The sequence below is a fragment of the Grampus griseus genome, assembly GCF_964374135.1.
Source record: "Grampus griseus genome assembly, chromosome: 12".
Lineage (NCBI taxonomy): Eukaryota > Metazoa > Chordata > Mammalia > Artiodactyla > Delphinidae > Grampus > Grampus griseus.
Genome location: NC_139006.1, coordinates 50,355,855 through 50,366,629, shown reverse-complemented (window position 1 = coordinate 50,366,629; position 10,775 = coordinate 50,355,855). Strand labels below are relative to the sequence as shown.

Genomic DNA, 10,775 nt, shown 5'->3' with positions numbered 1-10,775 from the left:
GGGAACACCATAACACGAATGGAGATGTGCTGGGAGAATGGGGGAAGGAGTTGTGGGAAGAAGGCAGGGAATTGGTGGTCTTAGCTTTGATTCCTGGGCCAAAACATGTCTGGAAACGATGCCTAGTCCCTGGGGCTGCAGTTCACCAGTTGAAGTCACAAAATTGAGGGGGCATCTGGAGCTGCACTGTGGTTGAAAGAACATGGGAACGAGAGCAAGTAGCCTCTACAAACAGAAGCATCATCCACAAGAATCAGGACGCTTCCCCACCTTGGGAGCAAGAGCCTGGGAGAATGCCACAGCTTTCCCCTCCCCTCTCAGCAGGTCCTTAATAGACACACATGTGCAGGAACACCCCATGACCCTTTAGATCTATCATCGTTTGTGTCTGCCAACAAGAGACCTGTGAACGATAAAGTTACTGAGCAGCAACATCTGGTTTTGGGCCATCAGAGAGCAGGGGGTAGGTCTGCCTACCCCGCTCACCCTTCCTCTTGACTTTGCAGAAATGCTCTTCAGGTCAGTTCCTTCTGCATGGAAATGATTGGCAATCCTCCTTGCTCTGAGGATTCACTTTACGGGGCAAAAGAAGCAAAGTTGTTCACAGGGGGGCTTGGAGAGACCAAGGTCAGACTTGCTTAAATTTCTAATCCTCTCATCTGGACAGTGTTAACTGCAGCCTGTGGAAGTGAGGAGGGAGGAGTGGAGAGGTAGGAAACTGATATTAAGCACTTTACCTAAATTCCACATCTTTTTAAATCCATGAATCTGCACAGGACCCATTTAAGGTAAACAGTGGACTGCCTCTACGCCAAGAGAAATGAGGGCTCTGAGCAGAAAGGAAAGGGATGGATTACTTTTCCTCAGGCAACTCTGGTGAAGGAAAAAACAATTACCTTTGACATCCACCTACTTGGTGCCCCCTCTGTTTCATATAGACTGTTGAAGCTTTAACTGTAAGAGATCACCTACTTCAGCTTTCTTAAACTGAGGGTCCAGAGTTGTCAGGTGACTTCCTTATGGCTGCAGAATTCACGGAGAAGCACTAATGAGAACAGAAGTCTTCACTTCAAGGCTATTGCTTTTCTCAACTATAATCACTTTCATGCAAATAACTTATATTTGCACAGAGATTTATAATTTGCACTTTTTTTTGTTGTTGTTGTTGTACACTAGTCAGATGAGTATATCTGCCATTGTCACTTACCAGTTAGGAAGTCACAGATCAGTTAACGAGTTAGCTAACTGCCTAGGACTTGGAAGGCACAAAGATGCCATAGAAAGCACATGCTTTTCTTGATAACTTCTCAGCTATCCTGGGCTTCCATTCCCTTTTAAACCTTTTTTTCTCTAACTTTAGAAATTTTAGGTATTTATTGTAGAAAAAATTGGAAGACACAAACACAAGAAAAAATTAAATCTCCTATAATCTTATTATTCAGATATAACCAGTATAGCATTAAGATTATATATATTTCCAATATTTTTAATGCATAAATATATTTTTACACAAATCGTATTGTACATATCGTCTTATATTTTTACTTAAGATATGAACGCTTTCTTATTTAATATTAATCAACATCACTTTTAACAGCTTTTAAGACTTTGTATACATTCATGATGGTTTCTGAAGCATACATTTCCAGGTAGAATTTTAAAGTCAAAAGGCAATGTTTAAGGCTTCTGGTATTGATTGCCACAGACAGCATCTACTCACATCTCACCAGCAGCATTAGAGCCCCAATTTCCCTGAATCTTTGTTAATTTTATGAGGGAAAAAAAGCGCCATCTCAACTCTTGCTTTAATATACATTTTTAATTCTAGCAAGGCTAATATTTACTGTCCATTGGCATTTATTCTTTTGTGATTTGCCTATCTAAGTACTACTTTTTTCTACTGGGACTTTTTCATGGAGAGATAGTAGAGTAGTGGCTCCCCAGACACGTTCTGGATTCCTACTGCCTGGGTCTAAAGTCTGAGCTCACCACTTTGTAGCTACATGACCTTGAGTAAGCCATGACCTCAAGCCTTCATTTCTTCATCTGCAAACTATGGGCTAAGAAGTAATACATATACACAAAGCCCTTTGCAAGTACCTATTGTTTCTTACCGATATATGTAAGAGCTCTCTACATAAAGAATATTTGCCTTTTGTAATATATGTTGTATCAATTCCTACTTAACATTTGTTCTGCCCTTTTCAGTTTGATTGGATCTTCCTCTGTGGAAGAGGAATATGAGTTGAATAGCTTTACCACGCTATTTTGTTATTTAACCTAGCCCTTTCTTTTCTCACATTCTCTCCAAGCTTGGGCATCTAGTCCTCCTGCCATTCTTACTGGTTAGTACATGCTCATGCCCCAACAGAAGCATTACTTCTCTATTTATCCTCATGAAAACTCTTCCTATGTGCAGGACTCGAGATTCCCAAAGGCTTGAATTTTTGGTAAGGTGTGTTGTAACTCTGACCTATTAGGTATTTTAAATAACATGTCTTTCTGTTGCTGACTAACCTATACACCTTTCTGCATTGCACTGAGAAGCACCAGTCTAGGGATCCTTTTCCTGCTGGGTCCCTCAGAAGAGGGCAGTCTCTCTGGATGGACCGTGACTATTACTGTTATTTCCCTTTAGCATGGTCTTTAACAAAGTTCACAAGACTGAAATACTGCTGATATGACAAAACTGAACACATGTGAGGCGCCTGGAGAGTAACAGACCCAGCAGTGGAGGAAGTTTTTAGTGCCTGAGCCTAGGGGTGTGCACTAGGAACTGTGGGAGTACAGACCCAGAAACCAATGATACGGCAGCCGGCAGCCGGCAGCCGTAGCGGCTTCCGACCCGGAGCCTGGGGAGTTAGGAGGAAGCCGACAGAAGCGCTGGTCACGTCTCAAGAACCAAAGGAGTCCTTATGTCTGCGAGGGTGAGATTTGGAACTCTTAAGACTCTTAACTTCTAGACTGGGCTCTGCCCTCACCCACATGGAAGGCCTAGCCTCCAGGTTGGACAAGGAAGCTACGTTTTAACCCTTCCCCTGGGGTCATACAAACCAAGACAAAGCTCCTCACCACGCCATGCTCCAAGGACTCCAGGTTTTGTCTATTTACAAATTTCTCCACTGGCTCACGTTTCACTATAGGCACTGTAGTAAACAGAGATTCTGGCCACATGCATGCTTTTCCTACAGAGAGGAATCCACTTCAAAAGGAACTCATAAAGGAATACTCCAGGCAAAATGGCCTTTTCCTTTCCTCAGATGTGCCAGACTTTCTTCCTGGCCGGCCTACCTTCCTGGCCACTCATCCTTCAGATAATTTTTCTCAGAAGCCTCCCCTGATCCAAGGTTGGGCCAGGTACTCCTTAACATCACACAGCACTGATTGTACCATAGTGTCACTCCCTGTTTGTGTTGTCCGTGAAACTGAAGGTATGGTCTTATTTTCCACTGTATCCCTAGTGCCTGGCACAAAGCAGCCACTCAAAAAATAACTGTTGGATAACTTAATTTGTATTTCCTTTTCACTATCTCACTTCTGGTCTGCCATGGGCTCAATAAGTCATCGATGAAACTGTTTCCCCATATCTTGCTGCCCTGCCACTGTTCTTAACTGGTCAGTACAATTTTTGCATTCCTGAGACAAAACGTCCCTCATACTCTCCACACCACCCTCCAAATCTGGCCCACTGACAATTAGATGCAGTGACAGAGTTGCTGTGCCCTTTGTGACATTCTCATGGAAAAAGATGTTTCAATGCTATAGTCCCATCTTTCACAGTTCCTGAGTATTCTTACTGGTAAGAGAAAGGTGGAAGCAATGATTCTTCTGTCTGCTCTTCTAATTAGTCACAGGAAAAGCTTTCAGGGGACAATGTGCATGAGCACTGGCAAGTGCTGTATAAAGTCAGATTGATTCGAGACCTAGTACTGTACAACCACCTCCATGGAGTCTTACTCCAAATTAAATTAAACCCTTTTGACTAACAAAGATAGAAGCCTGACTGAAGTATGTACAGTATTCATTGTATTCATAAGTCACTTTACAGTGTGGACTCTCTGATGGCGCATGAGGACTGATCTGTGCCTGAAAGCCTTCCCACATTCACTACATATGTAAGCCTCATCCCCAGAGTGGATTCTCTGATGTTGAACAAGGGCTGAGCTCCTTTTGAAGGTTTTGCCGCATTCATTACACTGATAAGGTTCCTCTCCACTGTGAATTCTCTGGTGTCTGATGAGGTTTGAGCTCAGACTGAAGGCTTTTCCACACTCACTACATTCATAGGGTTTCTCCCCACTATGTATTCTCTGATGGGTTATCAGCTCTGAGCTCTGCCTGAAAGCTTTTCCACACTCATTACATTCATAAGGTCTTTCTCCTGTATGAATTCGCTGGTGTCTAATAAGCTTTGAGCTTTGGCTAAAGGTTTTCCCACACTCATTACACTCGTAGGGTTTCTCACCAGTGTGAATTCTTTGATGGATAATGAGATATGAACTTTGACTGAATGCTTTGCCACATTCATTACATTTACAAGCTTTCTCACCAGTATGGATTTTCCGATGTCTAATGAGGGCTGAGCTCTGGTTGAAGGCCTTCCCACATTCACTACATTCATATGCTTTCTCACCACTATGAATTCTCTGATGAATAATAAGATAGGACCTCAAACTAAAGGCCTTCCCACACTGGCTACATTTGTACGGCTTTTCTCCAGTATGGATTCTCTGATGTTGTGTTAGAGCAGAATGCTGTTTGAAGCTGTGCCCGCATACATCACACCTGTAAGGTCTCTCTTCTGCAGGAACTTTCTGATACGTTATAGAGTTTGTATTTAGAATCAACCTTCTCTGGGGCTCAGGATGGTCTTTGTTTCCTAGAGATTTGTGTGTGAAGATTACTTGACTAAAACTGCCCCCTTGGGAAGGGGATCTTCTTAACTTCTCCCCTGTAGCACTTCCTTGCTGCCACTCTGAACTGCTTTCATGTTCACTAATTCCTCCAAATGAAGGCTCCTGGGGAAGTCTTTGCGATTTCTCTCCTGAAATGTCCTTCTTTGTTGCTGATCCATTGTTCTCACAATCTGAAATGATAACAGCAAAAAAAACAATTTTTTATTTCTCCACTTTCAATACTCTCTTTCTATGTGAGAGAAAATAGATGCTTCTACTTACAAACATAAAGCCATCTGCATGTATCTTTTCTTTAACTGGTCAAAATAGGGTCCCTCCTCCTTTCTAATACTAAGGCCTATATCTACAGTTTGAAATTTATCCTTTCCTGCTTCCTCTGAGACTTCAGTTGATCAGTTACCCACTATTCCTTTCCTATTGTTTTCAATCTCTTTCTCTGCTGACTCCTGTTCGTCAGCATTTAAATAAATTCAAGTCTCTCTCATTTTTTTAAATCAAGCTCCTTGCCTACACATCTCCCTCATGCAACATCACTCCCACTGAGAATAAACTTCTTCAAACGGTTGTCGGTACTCGTTCCCATTCTGCCATACCTGTGCACCTCCCACCCCCCAAACTACTCTCATCAAAATCAACTTCATAGCTGCTAAATCCAATGGCTTCTTTCTGGATCTTACTTAGTTGGCCTCTCTGTAGCACTGACACTGGGGACCACATCTTCCTTCCAGAGCCATTCTCTTCCAAATACATTAGCCTGATTTCTGTGGTTGTTCCTTCTTAGATTCAAGGTCAATCACTCGAACACGAGTTCCTCAGGGTTCTGTTCTGAGCTCTCATATATCCTCACTCCACCAACTCTCTATGTCCTAAGCTTCAATCACTACTTATGTTATAAGCTAATATCTCCCCAGATCCCCAATTCTATCCCAGTTCTATGAAGCTCTAGACTCTCGTATCCAATGCTAATTGGCCATATTACTTGTAAATATTTGACAAGCACCAAAATGTCCCAAACTAAACGCATCATCACATGTATTTTTTTCCCCTTATGTTTTCCCACTTATATGAATAGCACCGCCATTAACCAAGTTGTTCAAGACCGAAACCTGAGTATCACCCTCAACTCCTCTCCCACATGCTCCACGTTTAACAATGACCAGCTACTGCAATTCAAGTTAAATGCAGAAGAACAGGAGTCAGCCGTGATCTTTCCCACCTCTCACCACAATACATCTTGATTTATTCACTGTGGCCACTTGGATTACAACTGTCTCTAACCAGACTCTACTCTTGCCTTCCTCAAATCCATTCCCGCTCTGCAACTGAGTCCTAAAACACAAATCTCATCATGTCACTCACTCGTCTAAAACCCTTCAACTGTTCCCCACTGTACTGTACAAACGAATAAGGATGACAGACACGTTTTCACAACCTGTGTCCCAGTTTCGTCTCTAGTTTCCCTCTAACCAGCTCTCCCCTAGGAGTTCTCTCTTCAAGTTAAATTGAATTACCTGCAATTCCCGGAATGGACTGTAATCTCTCACCTTCAGGATTTTGTGGACTTTGCTCATGTGATACTGTAATGTGGGAAATATAGATTTGGCCTCATCCCCAGTTCCTGGCACAGAGATTTTAAAACCCCTGAAAATTTCCTCTGTGGTAGAGACGAGAAGGTGCCGGAGGTTATGCTAATGGGTTGACTCTTGGAGGGCAGGGCGGCTGGTTGATTAGAGTGTTAGAACTTTTGGACCCATCCTCTGACCTCCAGGGAGAGGGGCTGGAGATTGAGTTAATCAATCACCAATGGCCAATGATTTAATTAACAAAACCTCCATAAAAACCTTAAACAAAGGGGTTCAGAGAGCTTCAGGGATGGTGAATGCACCCAGGAGAGTGGTGAACCCCAAACTCCAGAGAGACAGAAGCTCCTGTGCTCAGGACCCTTCTGGACCTTGTGCTATGGACCTCTTCATCTGGCTGTTCATTTCTGTCCTTTATGATGAACAGGTAATGGTAAGTAAGGTGTTTCCCTGAGTCCTGTGAGCCATTATAGCAAATTATGAAACCTGAGGAGGGGGTTGTGGAAGCACCAATTTGCAGCCATATCGGACAGAAGTGTGGATAATCTGGGGACTCATTACATGCAACTGGCATCTGATGTGGGAGGCAGTCTCTTGGGACTGAAACCTTAACCTGTGGGGTCTGCACTGGTTCTGGGTAGTTAGTGTCAGAATTGCTTGATGGGAGGGAAAACTCCACATATGCAGTGTCAGAAATGTTGTGAGCAGAGAAACAGTTTTTCCCTTTAGCTCGGGAATCTCCTCCTCCCACCTACTACCTGGCTTTCTTCTACTCAGAGTTCAAGTCCTAGCTTAGATGTCTCTCCCTCCAGGAAGTACTCCTTGGACCTCTAAGGTGGAGTTAGGGTGGGTGCCTTTGTATGTGCCCCCATAGTACATTAATTGTTCTGTAATTTACTACCCTATACTGTATTGTAATTGCCTTTTTGCTTGTTCAAGTCCTAGCTTAGATGTCTCTCCCTCCAGGAAGTACTCCTTGGACCTCTAAGGTGGAGTTAGGGTGGGTGCCTTTGTATGTGCCCCCATAGTACATTAATTGTTCTGTAATTTACTACCCTATACTGTATTGTAATTGCCTTTTTGCTTGTTCAAGTCCTAGCTTAGATGTCTCTCCCTCCAGGAAGTACTCCTTGGACCTCTAAGGTGGAGTTAGGGTGGGTGCCTTTGTATGTGCCCCCATAGTACATTAATTGTTCTGTAATTTACTACCCTATACTGTATTGTAATTGCCTTTTTGCTTGTCCACCACCCCATCTAGGCTTGAAAGTTCTTTCAGGATACAGACCCAGTGCCTACCACAATACAGACGTGTATTAGCACCTTATTAAGTCATGAAATGAAAGAATAAGTGGATAAATGATGGGGAAACTGACAAAAGGAGGGCTGACTGCAATTCATCAGGATTGCTGAATACAAAGGTGCTCAAGAGTGAGCACCTCCACTCGAGAATAATAAACGTGAGGCTCACATGGGGCATGCTGTAAAATGTTGTTAATTCTCTACCCTCAAGACCAGAGGCCTGATAACAGTTCCCAGATGAGTTTCTATTTCTTACCGCTTCTGGGGGAAAGGCAAGCTTCCCAGGGTTTCAGCTGTGTCTTTAAAGGCTGGAGTTCGATGTTTGTTAACCCCTGGGATGCTCCAAGACATGTCAAATCCGTCCATGGCACTGCTGGTCCCTGTGGACTAGCTGGGACCTGAAATCAGTAAAATTTGTGAGAAAATTTCTTTGTGAGAAAATCCCTAGGGAAAATGCTTAGTAAAAATCTCCAAGAGGTCACCGAAGACATCTCCAGGGATGACGGATAGGAACAAAAGAACTGTTGAAGGACAGAGACAGGTATGGCCCTGGTAGTCACTTCAGGGTTATGGTTCAGTAGAGACAAATTCTCACCCCATTCTTATGATGCCGCCACATGCTCCAGGAAGTAGATTCCTTTTCCCAAAACATATCACATCTCCCTGTTCTCACCTGCTGCCCTGGATCATCAAATTCCCTCTCCAAATCCTCCAACAGAGTCACAGCTTCCTCGCCACTTTTTGGACTGTGTTGCTGAACCCAGATCTGCAGCTCCTCAGGCAGGATGCTCAGGAACTGCTCCAGCACCAGCAGCTCCAGGATCTGCTCCTTCGTATGCAACTCTGGCCTCAGCCACTGACAGCAAAGCTCCTGGAGTCGGCCCAGAGCCTCCCGGGGCCCAGGTGTCTCCTGGTAGCAAAACTTTCTGAACTGCTGGCGAAACAATTCCTGGCAGGATCGGGTACTCCCATTCTGCTTAAGTTTCTGACCCCAAGAAAGGCTTTCTTCTACTTTCACTAGTATTAGCTCTTGTTCCTGAGAATTCTGAGGTACTGGGGTTGAAACTGCTCTGGATTCCATAGCCGTTCTGGGCTGAAACAGCTTAGCAAAAAGCTCACTACAACTGGGTCCTCTACTTCAGTTGCTTTTGAGTAATCTCTTCTTTCCTGAAGGATATAAAAGCACTGTTAACTTACAGCAATGAAAAAAACCTCTAAGAGCTTACAATAATAAAGATCAGTCATCGCTCTAAGAACTTACAATAATAAAGATCAGTCATCGGAGTAATATATGGAAAGGGATCAGGTTTGAGACTGTAACTAAGTAATAATCAAATGACAAAACTAAAAATCACCTCATTCAACGTCTCTCATTTTGTAGAATTCCTACCACATTTATGCTATGAGAAATTATTTTAGAGGCAAAAGAATGCAGTATTAACATGAATCACATATTGAGAAATTTCCTTTTCAATTCTCTTTCAATCCTGTTTGTATCAAGCAGAATAGTCTGTCTTTAACACCTTCTGAAGATGTTACTTACAGAATTCCCTTTTAAATAAACTATAGGCCTCAGACTTCCATGGGTAACAGTATCTAGCTAGGATTTGATATGCTGACTTTTAAACGTTTATTTTTAGTTACCTTTAACCTATGGTACATAATGGTGCTTTTCATTTAGGTAGTAATAAAACATTTTTAAAAATCCATATTAAACATGAGTTGATTTAAATAAAAACATTGTTGGACGTTTGCCATTTGATTAAATTTAGTATTTAATGCGCTTCTTCAACATTGAGGCACTTATTATGGGCTCTGTCCCGAGCCAGGTATTAAGATACAAAGGTTTTTGCTCGTGAATAAATGAGTCTACCTAGAAATTAACCAAGAAGTATTTGTTAAATGCTTACCATGTGCGCAAATGTCAGATATTATAGAGACACAAAAGCAAAAACGTTAATCTCAACTCTCAAAAAGCTTAGAAGATAGGGGAGTAAACATTTTAAAAAGTGAAATATGGCAACAAATAATTGTTTTTAATTTTGTAATATATAGACCGATCATGATCTGATCTTTGGATGGGAGATTATTGATAGAAAGGTGTACCCCTGAATTAGCAAGACAGATCAGTACATCTGAACACTAACACTACAGTTAACTTTAGAGAACGGAATATTTAGCCTACAAATCCGTGGTTTATTAACCAGCCCTGCCGCACTAGCCTTTCTATTTTTATATCCCGGTTAAATCGCAGCATCTGCGAAATCACGGCGGTAGAGGAATAACTGCCCTTTCCGCTGGAAAGCAGGGACAGTGCTGGTCTCCTCTGCGTCCCCAGGACACTCGGAGACGCCGCCCGGACAAGGTGCCGAGACCCGGAGATGGGCAGGCCGAGGAGCGGGGCTCCTCCACCCAGCACCCACTGCCCCGGCCACGCGCCCTCCCCGCCCCCGCTCCGTCTCAGGCCCCGTGTCCCTCACCGCGAAGCTCAGGAGCCGCCAGGGTACGAGCCCCGGACCTGCAGCTGCGAGCCACAAAGACCGGAAGTGCGCGCTCGCGGCCTTCCGCTCGCGCGGCCCCCCCACCCCCGAACCTCCATCCGTCCCGCCCCGTGCTCACAGTCAGCCAATCAGCGCGTGACTCCGGCCCTCCCACCGCTTTCCCGGGGTGGCTGCGGGCCCCGTGGAGTATCGACGCCAGGGCTCGGATGCTCTAGAGGCGGGGATCTTAGGGGGACGTCGCCATCCCCTAGGGCACTGTTGCACGCCTCGGCCACCTCCTACCCTGGCTTTCTTTCTCCTGATTTGTGTCGTGTCATTTTCCTGTAATTCCTGTGCATTTCCCGTACTGCCGACAGAAGTAAACCCGTGGATGAACGCGCTGAACAAAAAGTAACAACCATTTATATTCCTTTTCCCTCTGCGTATCGTTTGAGCCTTCCAACTGCTCTGTGTGATAGCTATTTATGCTCATTTTACAG

The 10,775-nt window shown here is 43.8% G+C and overlaps 1 protein-coding gene across 1 annotated transcript; it reads right to left on the bottom strand.

Annotated features, from left to right (window-relative positions):
• Window positions 1-1,538: 1,538 nt before the first annotated feature.
• ZNF397 (zinc finger protein 397) lies at window positions 1,539-10,339 on the bottom strand. The gene is made up of 4 exons (XM_082667665.1): window positions 10,276-10,339; window positions 8,469-8,962; window positions 8,052-8,193; window positions 1,539-5,086 (listed from the first exon to the last, which is right to left on the bottom strand). The coding sequence occupies exons 2-4, from the start codon at window positions 8,874-8,876 to the stop codon at window positions 4,038-4,040; spliced, it is 1,599 nt and encodes a 532-aa protein (XP_082523791.1). The 5' UTR covers window positions 8,877-8,962; window positions 10,276-10,339; the 3' UTR covers window positions 1,539-4,037.
• Window positions 10,340-10,775: the final 436 nt, after the last annotated feature.

Bases quoted from the DNA above. Each gene is read 5' to 3' on its own strand.
- ZNF397 (XM_082667665.1), bottom strand. From the start codon at position 8,876: ATGGAATCCAGAGCAGTTTCAACCCCAGTACCTCAGAATTCTCAGGAA. The intron at 8,194-8,468 runs GTGAGAACAGGG...TACTGATTTCAG, and splicing joins TTGATGATCCAGGGCAGCAG to GTCCCAGCTAGTCCACAGGG. The intron at 5,087-8,051 runs GTAAGAAATAGA...TTATCATTTCAG, and splicing joins TTGCCTTTCCCCCAGAAGCG to ATTGTGAGAACAATGGATCA.